The sequence below is a fragment of the Bos indicus genome, chromosome 12, assembly GCF_029378745.1.
Source record: "Bos indicus isolate NIAB-ARS_2022 breed Sahiwal x Tharparkar chromosome 12, NIAB-ARS_B.indTharparkar_mat_pri_1.0, whole genome shotgun sequence".
NCBI lineage: Eukaryota > Metazoa > Chordata > Mammalia > Artiodactyla > Bovidae > Bos > Bos indicus.
In genome coordinates this window covers 89,074,566-89,093,001 of record NC_091771.1, presented here as the reverse complement: position 1 = coordinate 89,093,001, position 18,436 = coordinate 89,074,566, and the positions used below count along the sequence as shown (strand labels likewise).

Here is an 18,436-nt window from a genome sequence, read left to right as displayed (position 1 = left end):
AGCTGGGAATGTATGTGGGTGTTTGCAGGCAGAGCCGGGTTGGCCTGTGACAGCGCCAGGAGGGCTGTGCAGGAGGCGGGAGGAGCCGGGGGGCTGTGGTCGGGGAGGGACGGCCGCGTGGGTCTCGGGCTCACACGGGCCAGTGGCTCACGTGGTGACTCAGGAGGCGTGTCTGCAGCGTCTCAGTGACCTCTGTGACTAGCCCGGTGTGCGGACCCAGCAGGCCCCTCCTCTTTTCAGACAGTCTCACCTGGGCCCGGGGACGGGCGACTGTCTCCGGCAGCAGCTGGGCGCCCGTCTGGCGTGGACGTTGACTGCAAGCCAGCCTTCCTTACAAACCACTACCTCCAAAGGTGTCCCCAGCGCGGCTTCCCGCAGCATGACGCGGCCGCGGAGAGACGGGGATGCGGGCGGTGAGTGAGGACGGGCTCCGGGTTCTCCAGGGTTTGCAGCCGAGACTGCCCCACGCGCCGCGTGCCGCGTGGGGGTGCCTGTGCTCAGGGGCCTTGGCGCCCAGCCCCGCCCATGCTCAGGACTGCCGGGCGCGGCCCTGGGTGTGCACCCTCCTCCCTGACGACAGGCCAGGCCGGCCTTTTTACCTGGTGTTTGTGGAGGGTCGCCCATGCTGGCGGCCGCCCCGAGGGCCCCCAGCTGTGCTCGGACAGGGCCTCTCCCACTGGAACCTCGCCTCTATCTGGGCCTTGTCTTCTTGTGATACTGGGTGACAGTACGTTCTGAGCTGGCCTTTGTCCAGGGTTTGCGGGGCTCATAAGCCTTTGCTCTGGTGGGGGTGGGGCCAGGCTCACGCGCCTGCTGTGTAGTCGGTCAGTCTTCTAACACCGTGTGAAATGGTCACCCATGCCTCTGGGACTGATTTGTGCTGCTCCTAGGTCATACGTTAGACTCCCACAGATTGCTTTGTCTTTTTAAAAAAGACTTGGAAGACAAACTATATGATCTCCATATGCTTTTCAGAAAATCCTTTTTTTTAAAAAAATATAACTTCATATTCTTTTTCATCTTAAACTCATTTAGCTTTTAAATTTTGTTCTGGTTACAAATATATTACCTAAAACGAATTGTGTCGTGCAGTTCACCGTACGGAAACCATGTTACAGGTGCCGTGGAGGTCACCGAGGCAGCCCTTGTCAGAGACATCCTGTACGTCTTCCAGGGCATAGACGGCAGGAACATCAAGATGAGCAGCGCTGACAACTGTTACAAGGTGGAGGGAAAGGTACGGTCCCCGGACCCGCTGCAGCCCTCCCGAGCCGGGCGGCTGTCCCCAGGGCCGGGCGGGAGCTGCTGCTCCGTGACGTGGGTGGTCTGCAGGCGGGGGTCCTGGCCCCTGTGCGCACCTCCTCCCTCCTGTGATGCTGGTGCCAGGGCTACCTGACGGACTGCTATCCTGGCATCCGTGCCCTGTCATGGGTCCCCTGTGAGGCGCTCCTGCCCGGTTTTGCTTCCTCTGGAGCCTGCCTTTCTCACAGTCCTTCCGTTGACGGTCCGTCCTTCTGCGTCTCTGGCTGTGACTTGGGCGGCTGACGTTGCAGACGGACCTTGCCGTGCTGGGCCCTCCTGGGCGGTGGGCCTCCAGCCTGACGCTGCCTGCGACAGGGTGCCGTCTGTGTCCCGGTCTCACTGTCCTCACTCCGGGGACGCTGTGTTAGTGATCTTCAAGTTTCCGGTGTTGAAGCCTAAGAATTACAAACATGAAAGTACAAGTGGTTGGAAAGAAGTAACAATTAAGATTCCAGCGGTAAACGTATTTTTTAAACTGTTGACGTGTTTGCTTTTTAGGCAAACCTGAACAAATCCTTGAGGGATACGGCTATGAGGCTGGCCGAGTTGGGGTGGCTGCACAATAAAATCAGAAAGTACACGGACCAGAGAAGCCTGGACCGCTCGTTTGGACTTGTCGGCCAGGTGTGTTCTTGGGAACTTGGGTGGCGCTCACCTCAGGACGCGCTTCATGTCCTTAGAACCTCATGTGACGTCATCCTGAGGCGGGTTCCTTTTCCATGAAGCAGGTTTGATATGATACACTGTGTCAGCCACGGTCCTCTCAGGAAAATAGAAAACATGGTAAATATTGACACAGGTAACCAAACAGGAAAGTTGTTTAATGAATATTTAGGAACACTGACCTGTCCGAGTCACTTTACGTATTTTAATGATTTCCCTTTGACCTAAAATTCTCTCAGTTAAAAAATAAATTTGTTTAATTGAAGGGTAATTGATTTACAGTGTTGTGTTTCGAGTATATATAAAGGGATTCGGTTATATACATGTGTTAAGTTGCTTGTGTTGTGTCCGACTCAGCGTGACCCCATGGACAGTAGCCCACCAGGCTGCTCTGTCCATGGGATTCTCCAGGCAAGCACACTGGAGTGGGCTGCCGTCCCCTCCCCCGGGGTCTTCCTACTGTGCTGCTCACCTGAGGCTCACATAGCCAGGTTACAGGTGCGGCTAAAATACAGCATCAGGGTCTAAAGGAGTCACCCTTCAGGTTAGGAGCAAGGCGCCGCGTCTGTGCTGCGCTCCCGCAAACCCAGTGCTGAGACGACCCCCAACTCCGTTAGTGTGTGGTGGCGGCTCACCTGCACGAGCGCGTGGACAGAAGCAGGCTCGTCTCGGCCTGAGCTGTGCCTCAGAGAGCCGGCCTGCGCAGGTGTGTGGTGGCTGTCCCAAGCGCGGCGACCACGTCCGGCCTCTTTCTCCACAGAGCTTCTGCGCGGCCTTGCACCAGGAACTCAAGGAGTACTACCGATTACTCTCCGTTCTGCACTCCCAGGTAAGCCCTTGTTTCTATTTCATCACTATCTGAGATGTTACAAAATTCCACTCTCCACAGTTCCTACACTTCCTCCTACGTTAATCGTAAGATTTGGCGGGCTGTGGGGTGTCCTGGAGTCAGCTTGCGGCTCACTTTCAGGGTCCTGTCCCCCTGAGGCAGACCGCCTGTGTCCTGAAGGAGCTGTCCTCCCCCAGAGGCCCTCTGCCTCGTTGACGTGAGGCTTGCCCCTTCCCCGGGACTTGACTCGGGTCGAGACGTGACTGAGCTCCTGGTGGCTGCACGCAGGCGCTCTTCGCTCCTGTTTTGCAGCTGCAGCTGGAGGACGATCAGGGTGTGAATTTGGGCTTCGAGAGCAGCTTGACGCTCCGGCGCCTCCTGGTGTGGACCTACGACCCCAAGATAAGACTGAAGACCCTGGCGGCCCTGGTGGATCACTGCCAAGGTCACTCTGCTCGGATTTAAGGCAGCTCTAGGGAGTGTCACTGAGGCTTGCCTCTGTGTCTGCCCTTTATGCGTAACAGCCATAAGGGTGCTACCAAAGACAGACGGATAGACTTGGGCTTCCGGGGGGAACAACCCCTGGGCCAGGATTTACACCCGTGGCGCTCAGGACTCCCTGGGATGAAGTGGGGGACGGGGTCTGGTCCCCTGAGGCCCCCGGGTCACGGGGCTCGTCGGAGCTGCCCTCACTCCACAGCCTCTCCTAGGCGCCCCAGATCTGGCTCAGCAGCCGTGTCCTACGCCCCTGTGCGCATCTGCCTGGGCCTCTCCCGCCCCCGTCTGGGTCTCGGCGCTCTGCTCAGCGTGCGTGCTCTCCTGGCCGGGAACCCCTTGCCCTCTTCTCCTCACTTTGTCTCTGCGTCTCGGCCTCAGCGTTTGTGTTCACTGTGGCTTCTGTGTCCCCAGGAAGGAAGGGAGGCGAGCTGGCCTCGGCCGTCCACGCCTACACCAAGACGGGGGACCCGTCCATGCGGTCCCTGGTACAGCACATCCTCAGCCTGGTGTCGCACCCCGTCCTGAGCTTCCTGTACCGCTGGATCTACGACGGCGAGCTAGAAGACACGCACCACGAGGTGAGGAGGCGGCTCCTCGGGGCGTCGGGGCGCCGGGCACACCCCGAGGCGAGGCGGGCCTGCGGTGTCTCCTCGGAGCAGCCGGGCGCTGGGCGCACCTATGGGCTGGGCCTGCGGTGTCTCCTCAGAGCAGTGGGGCGCCGGGCGCACCCACGGGCCAGCCTGTCCTCCTGACACCGCGTCGAGCAGAGCTGTGTGTGCTTGGTGGGAAATGGTTCTCCCCGTAACTCAGGAGCCTGGACCACATCCCTGCTCCTCAGCACGCTGGTGGCAGAGCTGGGGTCTGGGTGTCCTGCGTCCTGGTCTGTCCTTGAGGCAGGCATTGTGAGTTCTGATCCTTCGCGTGGTTACTGGTTAGCTGAGCCAGGCCATTTATATGTGTATTTGTATTCTGCACGTTGAAACACGCTTAGTTCTGCTAGAAAGCAGCATATTTGTCTGAAAGTCACTGTTACTCAGAGTCGTCCAGTGAAACCACAGGCTCCTGACCAGAAGTAGAGAGGGCTCCCTGCTCGACCTTGTCACTACATTATGTTAGTAAAGAAGGGGACTAAGTGGAAGTTGTAGCTTTTAACACACAGTAAGCAGTTAAGAAACATGCAGATTCTAGAATAAACGTGGCCCTGACCTTGGCAAAGCCCAGGGGTTGGCAGGTGGGCGTGGGCGGAGCAGCAGTGGGAGGTCCTGGCCCTTGTGGCTGGGCTCCTGGGTTCACCTCGGCTCTCGAGGCTGAAACTGCCTGTGAGTGATGGAAGCAGATAGGACCGCACGGCCCTGTCCCTGGGGTGAGCGCACTCGGGGCCCCGTGCGTGTGCTCCGGCGCCCTGTCCCTGGTGGGAGCGCACTCGGGGCCCCGTGCGTGTGCTCCGGCGCCCTGTCCCTGGTGGGAGCGCACTCGGGGCCCCGTGCGTGTGCTCCGGCGCCCTGCAGCCCCTGTGGTGTGGCTCCTGTGTGGCCGCGGCGCCTCTGTCTGAGCAGAGGCTGTCCTCGTGGTCGTGCGTCTCCGGCAGCGTGAGCGAGGTGCCCGTGTCTTTGTGCACCCCCGTGTGTGTTCGCAGCTTCTCTGGTTGGTCCTGGGAGGCGGCTGGCTTGGGGGTGGAGGGTGGCCGCACCCGCAGCTTTGATTTTGTCTCCCGCGCTGGGGGACTGTCCCCCACCCACCCTGCACCCCATTGGCTTATCCCCCTTCTGTGCGCTTCACGTGACTCGCCATGAGCAGGACTGCTTTTCATCTAACCCCGGCCCTGGGCTCATCGCGTGGGCCTCCCAGGCAGCCCTCTTGAGCACCACATTCCCCTGCTGTGGGGACACTCCCCTGTCCTCCTGCTGCTGCAGAGTGAGGCCCCGCGTCCCGCCTTGGCTGCCTCTGGGTGGGACTGACCTGCCCCCCACGGATGAGTTTTCACTCCTTTTCCCTGAAAGACAATATCCCAGGTGACCCCTGAGCTGTGCTACTCCTGCAGCAGCATTAAAAGTGTCTCTGGGTCCACTAGTTGGGCAAGACTAGAGCCCTGAAGGAACCTTCTGAAAGAGGCATTTCTCCAGAGGAGATGAGCAGGTGGTCCGTAGGTTCCTAAAGGGATGCTCAGCATCACTCACGGTTGGACAAATGCAAACCGAGACCACAGTGAGACGCGACGGCGCTTCACGCCTGTCGGGTTGACGTCAGGGAAGGGCAAATGATGGCGAGTGAGGGGCAAAGGGAACCTGTGATGGCGATGGGCACTGGCGCATCCCCATGGAGACAGCACAGACCTTTCTCAACAAATGCCGCTTCTGGGTGTTCACCCGACAAACAGAAACACTCGTTTGAAAAGAGGTGCAGGCTGATGTTTGTAGCACCGTTACTTCCGGTTGCTAAAGTGTCGAAGCAGCTTAAGTGTCCCATCAGCAGGTGGATGAGCAGAGAAGAGGTGTGTGTGCCGTGGAGCGCTGCGCGGCCAGAGGAGAGTGGGGTTTGCCATTTGCAGTGACACGGACAGGCTGGGAGGGACGTTACGCTAGTGAAGTGAGACAGAGAAGGACAGGTGCCGTGTGAGTCGGTGCTCACACGCGGGATCTGAAGATACAGCAGGCGCACGAGTGTAACGGGAAGGGGCAGACTTGGACGTGGAGAATAAGATGCGCTTTGCAGAAGCGAAAGCACGAGTCTGTTAGGACTGTGACTGAAAAAGGAGGATGTCCTCGGTGCAGTAGCAGAGGAGCTGGAAGCAGTGACTTAGTTTCCTCCTTCGCGTCCTGCGTCCTTTCTGCCGTTAGCTGTCAGGCTGGTCCCCGGGTTGGTGAGGCTGAGGAAGCGGACTGGGCAGCTTCCGAGCGCGGCGGTTCTCAGGGCAGAGCCGCCCCGAGAAGGTCACTCCCCATGGCACTGCTGGGTGGGCCACGCCTGCCATCTGAGCTGTGTGCCTCAGGCAAGGCGCCTGTGCTCCAGATCTGGGCCCCTGCAGGGCTGGGGTGGATACCCCGGCGGGGGAGACGCAGTTGTTTGACACGGGAGGGCAGGAAAACTCTGAGTCAGCTTGAACTGAAAATTGAGCCGGGCCCAGAGGGCTGGGAAGAGTCCCTGTGGATTAGCACCGCCCCCACCCGCCCTCCATGTGCAGAGCAGAGGCTGTGAATGAAGGACCACTTCGTGTCTTAAGGAAAAAGCTTGTCTTAGCACCCACCCCTTTGTTATAAGAAATGGGGAATAACTGATTGCGTTTAGAGAGAGCTGTCCAAGGTGCCCTTTAGAACAAGTTCTGTTGTAAGTGGTGGGTCCCCCTGGATCTGGAGTTCTAGGATTGCTTGTTTTTTGCTGTGCAGTTAGTGAGCACTTGGAGGAAGCATCACTGTGTCGCGTCTTACCGCCTCCTCACTTGCAGTTCTTCGTGGCGTCGGATCCGACCGTGAAGACGGACCGGCTGTGGCATGACAAGTACACGCTACGCACGTCCATGATCCCGTCCTTCATGACGATGGACCAGTCCCGGAAGGTGGGCTCCTGCGGCTTGGGCGTCAGGGTGTGCCTGCCTTCACGGACAAGGCCGGTCTGCGGTGAAACACGTCTTGTGGCCTGTTAGGGTTTGCGTTCTTGAGGTGAAGTGTACGTTAATTGCATCAACGTGTACTTGTAAGTGTTTGTTAATAGCAGTTTTTTCAGGTCCTGAAATTTCCTTGATACTGTCGCTGGTGTTCCTGCTGTTTAATTTTTAGTCAGTAGAAACCTGTGGCTTATGAGTGTTTGTAGAACTTGGATGTGTGATCATTTTGATTCTGAACAAAGGTAACTCCAGGGTGTTTTCCTCTTCAGGTCCTTCTGATAGGAAAATCAATCAACTTCCTGCACCAGGTGTGCCACGACCAGACGCCCCCTACAAAGATGATCGCCGTGCCCAGGTCTGCGGAGCCCCTGCAGGACGGTACGAGGGCGACGGTGGCAGGGCACCTGCTGCTCCACGCTGGGGGTCTCTCCTCGCTCGCTCACGTGTCGTCAGGGTTTTTCAGTAGAATCCAGTGTTGAGATGTGTTTTGTAAATGGTTTTGGGTTACATGGATGCAAACCTGCATTAAAAAGCTGCTGGTGTGAATCAGCTCCAGGTGCTCCTCCTCCTCTGTCGGAGGCTGGGGACACCAGCTGAGGCTCGGCCTCTCTGGGCCCGTGTGCTGTCCCCCACCCGCCCTGGATGCTGTCTGGCCTCCCTGCGGCCTGTGATGCCCTGATGTAGCTGCATGCTGACAGCACCTAGCCATCACGCCAACAAGTGTCATGGCCAGGACGCCTGTAACACGTGCCGTCTCGGGTTTATCCTCGACACCATCATGCCTGACCCACCCCGTGCCCTCTGAACCTGTGTTTCAGTGCGGCCTGGAGTTGGCTTCGTTGTGGAAGGGCTGTGACCTTTAAATCTGTGACGTGGTGAGCAGTACCCTCTGGGCTCCCCCAGATGGGAACACAGGTGTCTGCTCCATGTCCAGCGTTGGCAGTGTTTTGGGGTCACAGCTGGGGATGCTGGTGGCCCCGACAGCTCCCATGGTCTGTTTTGGAGCCATGGGGAGGCATGGGCTGGCACGTGTGCGTGTGAGGAGCTGCGGGCGGACGCGGGCTGGCGTGTGTGTGTGTGAGGGGCCGTGGGCTGGTGCGTATGAGGGGCCGCTGGCGGGCACGTGTGCGTGTGAGGGGCCGCGGGCGGGCGTGGGCTGGCGCATGTTCGTGTGAGGGGCCGTGGGCTGGCGTGTGTGCATGTGAGGGGTCGCGGGCGGGTGCGTGTGCGTGTGAGGGGCCGCGGGCGGGCGCAGGCTGGTGCGTGTGTGTGTGAGGAGCCGTGGGCTGGTGCGTATGAGGGGCCGCGGGCGGGCACGTGTGTGTGTGTGAGGGGCCGCGGGCGGGCGCGGGTGGGCGCGTGTGCGTGTGAGGGGCCACGGGCTGGCGTGGGCTGGCGTGTGTGCGTGTGAGGGGCCGTGGGCTGGCACGTGTGCGTGTGAGGGGTTGCGGGCGGGCGTGTGTGTGTGTGAGGGGCTGTGGGCTGGCGCATGTGTGTGTGAGGGGCTGTGGGTGGGCCCGGGCTGGCGCGTGTGTGTGTGAGGGGCCGCGGGCGGGCGCGTGTGCGTGTGAGGGGGCGCGGGCTGGTGCGTGTGCGTGTGAGGGGCCGCGGGCGGGCGTGGGCTGGCACGTGTGCGTGTGTGTGAGGGGCTGCGGGCGGGCACGGGCTGGCGCGTGTGCGTGCGCCTCTCGTTCCTCCTCCTTGAAACGCGATCATGTGTGTGTGTGTGCTTTCCCCTTGTCTTCACAGCTGCAGATTTATTCACAGATTTGGAAAATGCGTTTCAGGGGAAAATTGACGCAGCTTATTTTGAGACCAGCAAGTACCTCCTGGACGTCCTGAATAGGAAGTACAGCCTGCTGGACCACATGCAGGCCGTGCGTCGGTACCTGCTGCTCGGCCAGGGGGACTTCATCCGGCACCTGATGGACTTGCTTAAGTAAGACCGTGCTGGACGTGCCCACGCGTGCGCGGTAGATTTCAGCAGGGCCAGGGGTCTTGAGTTGTTGTTTAAAGAACGAATGGCATTAGAGGAAATTTGTTGTCTTCTCGTAGAGTCTTGGGAATAAAGCCTCGTCACGTCGTCACGTTATTCCCTCTAGCCCTGTTTGCCTTGTTCGCAGAGGCTCATGTGCCTGTGAATACAGGCCCCGATGGATGTGTAAGGGGCGCGTGCCCTGCTCTGTTGGCTTAGATTTGGGTGAAAGTTGTCTGTAGGGCAAATGGGAGCAATCGTGAGTGTGTGGGGGGCGGGCAGGGGTGAGGGGGTGGGCGGGGACATGGGCGTTTCTGAACCTTTAGGGCCACGTTACAGATCTCGTCCTCTGGGTGACTTACCCGTGTTTGCCTTCTGCTTGGTTTTAATAATTGGAGCATCTCACCCTTGATATCAAACAAAAGCTTAGTTTCTTCTCAAAGGTGTGTTTCCAATTTCTAATTTAAAAGGAGACGCCATCCCTGGCCAGCTTGCCTCAGGTCACCTGAGCGACACTGGGGTTGTTGGTCTCCTCAGCCTTTCCTGCCGACATCCTGCGCCCTGAAGGCTGCGGGGCGGTTTCTGCGCACCGCTGGGGAGGGCGGGCTCGGCCGCAGAGCTCTTAGTGTGGTGTGTGGGGACGCAGGTGGCGCTCATCCTCGGGGTCTGCGGCGGTGCGGCTCTGGGCGTCTGCACGTCCCATTGCTCTGGTTTAGCCGAGGCCTGTGCTCCACGGGGAATCTGCAGGCGGTGCCGGGGGCTGTGCTGCTCCAGGACCGGCTCAAGTTAGGAACCGTGTTTGCTAACGTGGCGCGTGTCAGTGTTCTAGGAATCAAAACACTCAGGACCCAGTTTTAAGCTGAATCAAAATTCATTTTTAAAGGACTGTCTCAGTCCCCCGGTGCTCGACGGAGTCTTTCCGTTGATTCTGTGAAACTTCTGTTCCCGTGCTGTGTTGTTTCCACTTGGCTTTTTAGTTTTTATAATTTTGACTCTATAATTTTAAGTTTTTCCAGAGATTATTGTGAATTCAAGTAACATTCTCTTTTACTTTTATACAAATCTGTGAAGACCAGAGCTTGCCCGTCCAGCTACTACTCTGTACCAGCACAATTTGACTGGAATTCTGGAGACCGCCGTCAGAGCCACCAACGCCCAGTTTGACAGCCCGGAGATCCTCAAGCGACTGGACGTGAGGCTGCTGGAGGTGCCAACGCTGGGCCCCGGGCAGCGTCCCCATGGGGGGTGGACCCCTGCTGTCGTGTCTGCTCTGGTCTGGGGGGTGGTCTGGAGGGGGAGGGGTGAATCTGGGCCGGACATGCCCTTCATCCCCGCGCGCGCCCGTCACCATCCAGATGCAGGGCGCCATGTGGACAGAGGTGTGCGTCTCTGCTCGCGCACAGCTGGCGCTCCACACGCTGAGTGGGTTTAGAAACAGGGCTTCGTTTCCTGTGTTCTCCTTGGGATGTGACCATGAGGGCCGTGGCCGCGTCGGGGTGGGAGGCCCTGCAGTGGTGTGTGCTCTCTCGCAGGTCTCTCCGGGGGACACCGGCTGGGACGTGTTCAGCCTGGACTACCACGTGGACGGCCCCATCGCCACTGTAAGACCCGCGGGTGGTTTCAGAGCTGCTGCTGCTCTGACAGAGATCACTTCTCTTGGAAGTGATCACTTGGCACCAAGACATACCCGCTGAATGAACACTCCAGCCAGGATCGTTTGTGTGTGTGTGTGTGTGTGTGTGTGTGTGTGTGTGTGTGTGTGTGAGTGTGAGACAGTCACTGGGTGCTAAAGTGCTCTAATACTTTAAAAATTATTACACATATCATTTATCCTGTCATAGGTTTCAGCAGGTACTTAATAAATGGATTATTCATTTTGTTCCACTATTCTTAGACTGGAGCGACTGATTTAGGATCATTTGAAGCAGACTACGAAGTGTACTTTGGGAGCCGCATTCTCAGTACTTGGATAAAGCTTGGTGTCATTACTCCTCTAAGCGACCACGGGAGTGGCCGTGCGGTCGCTCGCAGTGCTTTCGCTGTGTTCAGACAGAAGCGCTGTCTGCCTGCATGGAGCGACCACACGGCCCTCCCGCCTCTGTAGGTAGACACCCTCTTCACGCCCAGTCTGTCTTCTGAGACTCGGTGAATGTCCTTGACCAAGACCCCTCTGGCCTTGCTTGTCGCTTTCCCTCTGAAGTATTGAAGATGGACGCCCGTTTCTTCTCATTCTTGGGAGATCCCGTTGAGGCACCGCGTCTCCGGCTCTGCAGCATCTCCCTTGTAGCCTCTGCGGGTGCCGTCCGGGCTGGCCTGCCTGTCCCCAGCGGCCCGGCCCGGCCAGGTGGACCGTCGGTGCCAAGGCTGGGCTCCCCCGCGGCTGCCGGCTCTGCCGTCCGTCTGCTCTGAGGTGCCAGCCGCCGGGCCATGTTTTTACACTCAGATTCCCAGATCAGAGCTACATGTTTTGAATACGTATCTGCTCTCAAGCTCTATCTTTGGTCATATGCAAATTAGTTTTTCCTCAATAATTTACATCTTAAACAGTTTTAGTAATTTTAGCGTACAAAACCAGATATTTTAACAAGTTGTTGGAAACTATCATATCATACACCACGTTAATATTGTATTTCGATGTGTTTTTTCTGTAGTATAAATGATACCGTAGCAAAGCCAGCTGCCTCGATCATTTCACAGAATGTGTCTGGAATCATAGCTGAACGGAACGTGGTGCATATGTGGTTACTTGACTGTTGTAGTATCGAGGTTGTGTGCTGTGTACCTTGTGCATAAACAATCGATCATGCGGTGTTATGTCTTCAGAATTTCAGGTTTTTAGAAGCTCGAGTAGAGTTAGGAAAAGAAGTTAGTATCGTAGATGTATTTGAAAAGAAGTTTGGGATAGATCCTACCTGTGGCTGATAGGCGTGGGTTTCCATGCCATCTCCAGTGGGTTGGTGGTCCGATGAGAGAGTCTGGGTTGGAAGGACGAGGGGTCTTGTCATTGGTTGGTGGGGGTCTGCCCGGGACTCGCAAGGAAGTGGCCGCTGCCCATCCGGTCTTTGCCCTCCAGCCCTAGGGTGGGCGTTCGTCTTGGGTTGGTGCGTGCTCAGCTAACGTCTGTCACACGGAACTTCTGGGCGTCAGGCCAGGCCGTTGAGTGTGCTCTGGCATGCTAGGGTCAGGAGGCTGTTCTGCAATGCAGCTTCCTAAACGTGCCATGTGTGCTTACCTACTGCTTAGGAGGTGTGAGAGCGGCTCTGTGTCCTCTGGCTCTTTGTTTCAGGAGTAAAAAGAAGACGGAGCCCCGCCCCGGGAGCGTGCTCGTGTCCTGGGATCCCGTCAGTCTGTGCTCTGCTCTTTGCAGGTGTTCACGCGAGAGTGCATGAGCCACTACCTACGGGTGTTCAACTTCCTGTGGAGGGCCAAGCGCATGGAGTACATCCTCACGGACATCCGGAAGGGGCACATGTGCAACGCCAAGCTCCTGCGAAGCTTGCCAGGTAACCGCCCGCCACGCGTCTCAAAGCGGAGTCCTTAAAGACATTGAGAAGTGGTTTCTTCTTGTGCTGCTGGGTTTGTCTTTGTGAAGAGGGTCGTTTGTAACATCGTAGCTTGACTTCAGTGCAAATCAGGAGAAACACATTGAGTCAAGTTAGCTTTTTTTTTAGGCCATGACGTTTCTTTCAGAATCATATAGTGTTCATACATGTTTAAAAAAATATTAAGGAAAGAAAGCCGTTTAGTAAGTCACAGGCTCATTTAAAATTCACTTAGTTAGTGTTTTAATTAAAGACTGTCTGGAAATTGCTTTATATACTGGTTTGGATCATTAACCAGAACATGAAAAGATTTTATAATTTTTACAATTAAAAGCTGTAATAAAACTTGTTGTCAGATAAGTTTATTTTAATTTTATAAATATTGAATGACTTCAGTTGTGAGTAATTTTGAAGTCTTTATATTGAAAGGGATTTGGTCAGAACCTTCGAGAAAGTATTTCCACCAATGATGTCACCAGAACAAGCGGTCATACCCTTAGTCCTCTGGTGGTGGAAGCAGCTTCTTAAAGGGGCCCATGTGGGCTCTGCCTGTTCACCAGGCGGAGGCCCCCGAGTTCAGGTCAGGGGCAGCCCCTAGGCTGGGGCTGGCAGGCACCCAGCCCTGTCTGATCGTGTGGAGTCGAGGGCTTGCTGGGTGCCCTCACTGCCTGTATCCCCGGGACCCGGCCTGTGGCGCGTGGTGCCCTTGTGCTCCTGGCCCGGCTTCCTCTGGGCTTATTTCCAAGAAGGTAGGTGGTGGGGCCCCTGAAGTATCTGGGGCGGAGGCCAGAGGGGACGTGTGCCGTTAGATCCTGCCGTGGCTCTGACGGTAAACCCTTCAGCGTCCACCTTCTAGTGGCCGTGCCGTGCCTCGCCTGTGGGCCCTCTGGGAGGAGCACCCCTGTGTGTTCCCGGCCACCCCACCGTCCCTCTGCCCTGCCCTCCTCCCTGTGGGCCCAGGGTTCCCATTCTCCCCGTTGTCTGATGTGGGTCCGTTCAGTGTGGTGGATGGACCCTGTCATTATTTCTCTCTTCTAAATAAGAACTGTAATACTTAGAGATGTGGGCAGGTCTGAGCTCTGTAGCAGTCGAGCGTGTTAGCTGATTGTGGTGCGTTTCATCACGGGAGTGTCAGCAGTGTCTGTGTGAACTGGCTGCTCTCTTGCTTTGCCTAATCATCAGTGAGTTTACTCCTCGGAGATAACTAATGCATTCATTTGATCAATTTTCTGTGTAATTTTAACATAACTCTGTTATGTCGTGTTGGATTTCAGCTTCTTTCACTGAACCTTTTCCCTTGTCATTAAAACCTCTGTAAAACATTTCTGATAGCTTAACATTCCTCATGTGGACGTCGTTTATATTTTTTCTTTGGTTAGTAGTTTTTTTTTTTAACTATTCTCCACTAATATAAATAATGTCATAAGTGTTTTATAAATATATATTTATATGCCTCTGAATATTTCTTTAGAATAGGTGAATTGGAAATGGAATTGCTGGGTTAACAGGTATGACTCTTGCTCTTACTTTATACTTACTAATATTTATATTTGTTAGTATTTACATTTTAACTCTCTTGGTACATATTGACAGATTCCTTTCTAGGGAAGCTGCACCAGTTTAATTTAGATCCTCATAAACATGGCTCTCACTGGTCGAGAGTTGTCTGTGTTGCTGGTGGGGGTTTTTTTGGGAGGGGGTGCTAACATCGGATATTACGTTCAGATTGTCAATTTGATAGGTGAAAATTGAGGTTCACTTATTTATTTTTATTATTTGTTATTTTAAGTTTATTTTTTTGGCTATGCCCCAGAGCATACAGGATCTTAGTTCTGACCAGGAGTGAGACCTGTGCCCCTGCAGGGGGCGTGCGGAGTCCTGAGCACTGACTCGCAGGGAGGACCCGAGCTCGTGTTCGCTTCCTGTAAGGCTTTAAGATCACCGGTGGCTCTTCTTGGGGTCATTTGTGTTCTTTTTCCCAGCAGATTGCCCTTTTTGCCCGTGATTCTGCCGGGGCACAGCGTTCTTATTTTTAACTTAACTTACACGGAAGTATTTTACTAGTTAATGGCCAGGCAGCTTGATGAGCAGAGATCCATCGGGTGGTTTGTCTTGCTAACACAGCAGGTTTAGAAATGTCCTTCCCACTGTAAATGTGAGGCAGAAATACGGGGAGACTCCCAGAACGCTCCTGCAGACAGCGTGAGCAGGGGACAATGCTCCCTCACACGTGCGCCCGCCTGTCTGGCCACGCGCGCAGTGTCAGTGGTGGTCACCCGGGGGCCCTTTCGGTGACGCTCGTCCAAGCCCGTTGTTCACGCCTGAAAATGATTTGCTTAGGAAAAGTTTTTGATAATGGTCTGCCTAGATGATTAAGTCCATTTATATATATTTAGCTGGACAAAAGAGAATGTTGATCTGAAATGGTTTAAAGAGTTTTTTTTTCTTTAAAAAGAAATGGAAATTCTTTCATTAGATTCAGTGAATCTCAAAACTGTTGCTGTTAGTGGCAACTGGATTTATATTTCAGATGCAGTGTAACCAGAAGAGATGGACGAGTGCGTCCAGACCACTGGGGACGAGCTTCCTGTGTTCTTTCTCAGCTTCTGTGTCAGGGGTGGGGGGAAGTGCAGGGAGGCCCCCTCCCCAAAGAGTAGTGTTCAAATAGCCCCTTTTTGGTCCTTGTTGGAAATAAAACTGAGCAGGGAGGAGTGGTTGGCTCTCCGTCCCCTCGGGACCGTTTTCCTTTCCTGGCGATGAGTGTGGTGACGGTTGCCCTCACCTTTGGAGTGGTCCAGGCTGTGGATGCCGCTCTGAGGTCAGTGGGCCTTCTCGTGAGCTTCCCTGTGGACGAGTAGGTCGTCCTCATCTGTTTGCTGGCTTCTAAGCCAGGCGGTTAGCACTCTGCCCAGCTGCTGGGCAGCACTGCCCAGTGGGGCCATGGCCTTGGCTGGTTCCTGGTCTCCTGCCTCAGTGCCACACCTGGGCGCCGGGCCGGCCGTCAGGAAGGGGTCTGTGTAGCGCTCAGGGTCCCCAGTGGACGGTGGATGTCAGATGGGTCTGCAGGAGGCCTGACCCTGATCGGAGGCCCTGAATACAGGGGGGACCTGAGGTCTTACCAGTGTCCTCTGGCTCCAGAGCCTCGAGAAATGAGCCACGAGGGTCATTGGTGAAGTTACTTTTAAACACTGCTGCATCAGCTGTAGATCCAAGTGGAAGCAGGTGGTCTTGGATTGGTGAGTACCTGGTTTTAGTGTATTTTTGTATTTTTAACAACTCGCAAGGCTGTTTCCGGTGCTTCTCCAGTTGGCAGAAGCGTCTGGTGCAGATGCTCAGAGGCCAGCCAAGCTGGGAGGGGTCAAGCCCTTGAGAGCTGGTGTGTCTAAAGCCAGCCCTGAAGTTCTTCCTGCAGCCTTGAGAGGGCAGTAGAGAATCACACACGGTCTGCCGCCTGGGTCAGCCGGAGGGGAGGTGGCCCTCGTGGTGTCTGTGCAAAGCTGTCTGCTGTCCACTGAGTCCATCGGGAGGTGTGCTTACTTGTGTCCTTACTGGGTCCTTACTGTCCTTCCTGGTCCTTACTTCACCCACAAGGGTGAAGGTTGCTTTGCTCTTGGGATTTTTAGAATTATGTGCGTATTTGTGGATCAGTCGTAAAAACAGAAGTACTTATGTTTTAACTGTGCTTTAAGTGTATTCCCAGGGCACCGGGTAAAGAGACTCAGGGCTGCTTCAGATTTCTTGGAGTGAAGGACCAGCTGACAGCTTGTGAGTCCAGCGGCCTCGTGCCTCAGCTTCTCCCCGGCCAGGAGTTGCTGTGGCCCGCAGAGCCCCCACGTGTGGCCTGGCCTCAGCTTGAGGGGAGTGTTAGGCTCACGGCGCGCAGTTCTCTTCACCCTGCTCGTGTGTCTTGCGTGGTCACTCTTCTCTGAGGAGGGATGCAGATGGTTCCTCCCGGAGCTGCAGCTGCAGCGAGCAGGTTGTCTGGGCAGCTCAGCACAGGCCTGGAGCAGCCCCAGTGGTATGCCAGATCTCACCCGGGGCACGGCTCCTTGTGGGCGTCCCTCCTATGCCAGTCCCTGATGGGGCCTTGGGGACAGTGGTATCCCATGATGGTCCGGCGGAGTCCCTGAATAAGTGAAAAGTCCAGGCAGACAGTGGCTGCTCCCTGGTGACCCTCCAGCCTTTCGCTGGTTTTGTAAAGAACAGGAGTGGAGTCTGGACTCTGCCCATCCCCTCCAAGTTCACGTTCCTCCCAGGTGACAAGGTCATATTCCTTAAGGCGATGTCATTTTTGTCTCCAAATAGCTAGGGAATAGTAAAAGTCTCACACACTGTAGGCAGGCTGACTTAACTGTAAAGAAACCATAAAATTGATCTTATTCAAGATACCGCGTTATTATAAAATAACCTTTTCTTTAATTTTCAAGTTCAGTTAAACTTTGTTTTTTGCATTTCTTGTCAGATCCTTGTGTTCTGTGGTAGTGCTGCTCAGTTGGGTGGCCTTGTCTGTCTGTGCATGGAGGCTGGCTCGGGAAGGCTGCCGGCCGTGGGGCCGAGCGGCGGGGCCGGCCCTGCAGGAGGACCGCCCTGCCCCGCGGCCTGCCCGGAGTCTGACAGCCGCCCTGCTCTCTTGCAGAGTTCTCTGGGGTGCTGCACCACTGCCACATCCTGGCGTCCGAGATGGTCCACTTCATCCACCAGATGCAGTATTACATTACCTTTGAGGTAGGTCCCGGTCAGCCCTGCACTGTGGTCCAGCCGCCCTGCGCAGTGTCCCTGGGCCGGGCCAGGCTGCGCTGCCTGCTCCCTCGGGCCTGGGTGTCGGTTCCAGGTGCTCGAGTGCTCCTGGGACGAGCTGTGGAACCAGGTGCAGCAGGCGCAGGACCTGGACCACATCATCGCCGCTCACGAGGCCTTCCTGGGCACCGTCATCTCCCGCTGCCTGCTGGACTCCGACTCCAGGGTAAGGTGGCCGGCCGAGCCCATCACAGCGTGGGTCGGTGTTTGTGTCTGCTGGGGCAGCGGGGCTGAGGCAGGAGCTGGCGTGAGGCGGGGAGAGCGTACTGGTGCCCGCCCACCTCTGGGGCGGGGGAGCCGTCCTGAGGGACGGGGACCTCTGACACCCACACAGCCCCAGGCAGCTCAGGAACGAGCGTTGAGGGCTTGCTCCTCCGTTGGGGGCGCAGGTGGAAGCCTGACCTCGGGCCCTGGCTGCAGTCAGGACAGGCCATCTGTCAGGATAACCCCTTGTTGCTGACTGTCCCTGCTGCAGGCCCTGCTCTGAACGTCGTGTCTTACGTGTGCTGAGGCTTCTGGGAGCTGCTGAGGCTTCTGGGAGCTTTGATTTTACTCAAAAATCTGGGGAAATAAGCAGCAGTTTGCTTTCACTTGAGATAAATATGAAGTAGGAAGTAGAATTTCAAGTGCATCTTTGACGTTTAACTATGTGACTTCAGTGACATGTCAGGCTTACTGAGGGCCGCTCGCCAGTAAACCTCTGCTCACCTCAGGGGCCCTTTTGGGGAGCGTGATGTTTGCACAGCTTTCCTTCCATCTGAGTTTTTGAGTCTGCTGGTTAGCCACCTGTGACTGGGCAAAGATACTTTGAATTAAGCGAACGTACTGTCACACTTGTTCAAAACCGCCCTTTCATTCGTGGTGCAAAGCATGGTATGATACTCTTTTCTAAAAATCCTTGCAGAATCTGTTTATATTTTTTAAAGAATTTTCTCTCATATTCTCTGGGTCTGGTTTTGGCATGTGTCACCAAAAAAAAAATGCTTTCCCGTTTCTTTCTGATCCTCAGAGTAGCTGCACTGCAGACATGGCTCTGGGCTCCAGGGGTTGGGCGGCACGTGGGGGCTCGCGAGGTTGGGGCTGGGAGGTGGGGTGGGCAGGGCTGGCTCTGGCCGCTCCCGTCACTGTGGAGGCTCTCGGGACCGATGTGGATGAGTGAGAACAGTTAAGAGCCCTTGAGAGTCAGAGTTGATGTCTGGGTTTACAGTGGTTTTTCGCTCATGGTCAGT

The 18,436-nt window shown here is 55.8% G+C and overlaps 1 protein-coding gene across 4 annotated transcripts in view; it reads left to right on the top strand.

Moving 5' to 3' along the window:
* TUBGCP3 (tubulin gamma complex component 3) overlaps positions 1-18,436 on the top strand; it is a 35,949-nt gene that overhangs the window by 13,822 nt on the left and 3,691 nt on the right. For 2 of the 4 annotated variants that reach the window (XM_070800500.1, XM_070800499.1), the window contains 14 exons: positions 241-413; positions 1,119-1,237; positions 1,801-1,926; positions 2,726-2,794; positions 3,083-3,239; positions 3,704-3,870; positions 6,735-6,845; positions 7,163-7,271; positions 8,643-8,832; positions 9,940-10,075; positions 10,401-10,469; positions 12,236-12,371; positions 17,047-17,135; positions 17,242-17,373. In XM_070800500.1, the coding sequence (XP_070656601.1) occupies positions 241-413; positions 1,119-1,237; positions 1,801-1,926; positions 2,726-2,794; positions 3,083-3,239; positions 3,704-3,870; positions 6,735-6,845; positions 7,163-7,271; positions 8,643-8,832; positions 9,940-10,075; positions 10,401-10,469; positions 12,236-12,371; positions 17,047-17,135; positions 17,242-17,373 (1,783 nt within the window). Of the gene's footprint in view, positions 1-240; positions 414-1,118; positions 1,238-1,800; positions 1,927-2,725; positions 2,795-3,082; positions 3,240-3,703; positions 3,871-6,734; positions 6,846-7,162; positions 7,272-8,642; positions 8,833-9,939; positions 10,076-10,400; positions 10,470-10,762; positions 11,279-12,235; positions 12,372-17,046; positions 17,136-17,241; positions 17,374-18,436 lie in introns of those variants that run through there. The other 2 variants (XM_019971754.2, XM_070800501.1) reach the window with 2 other exon arrangements.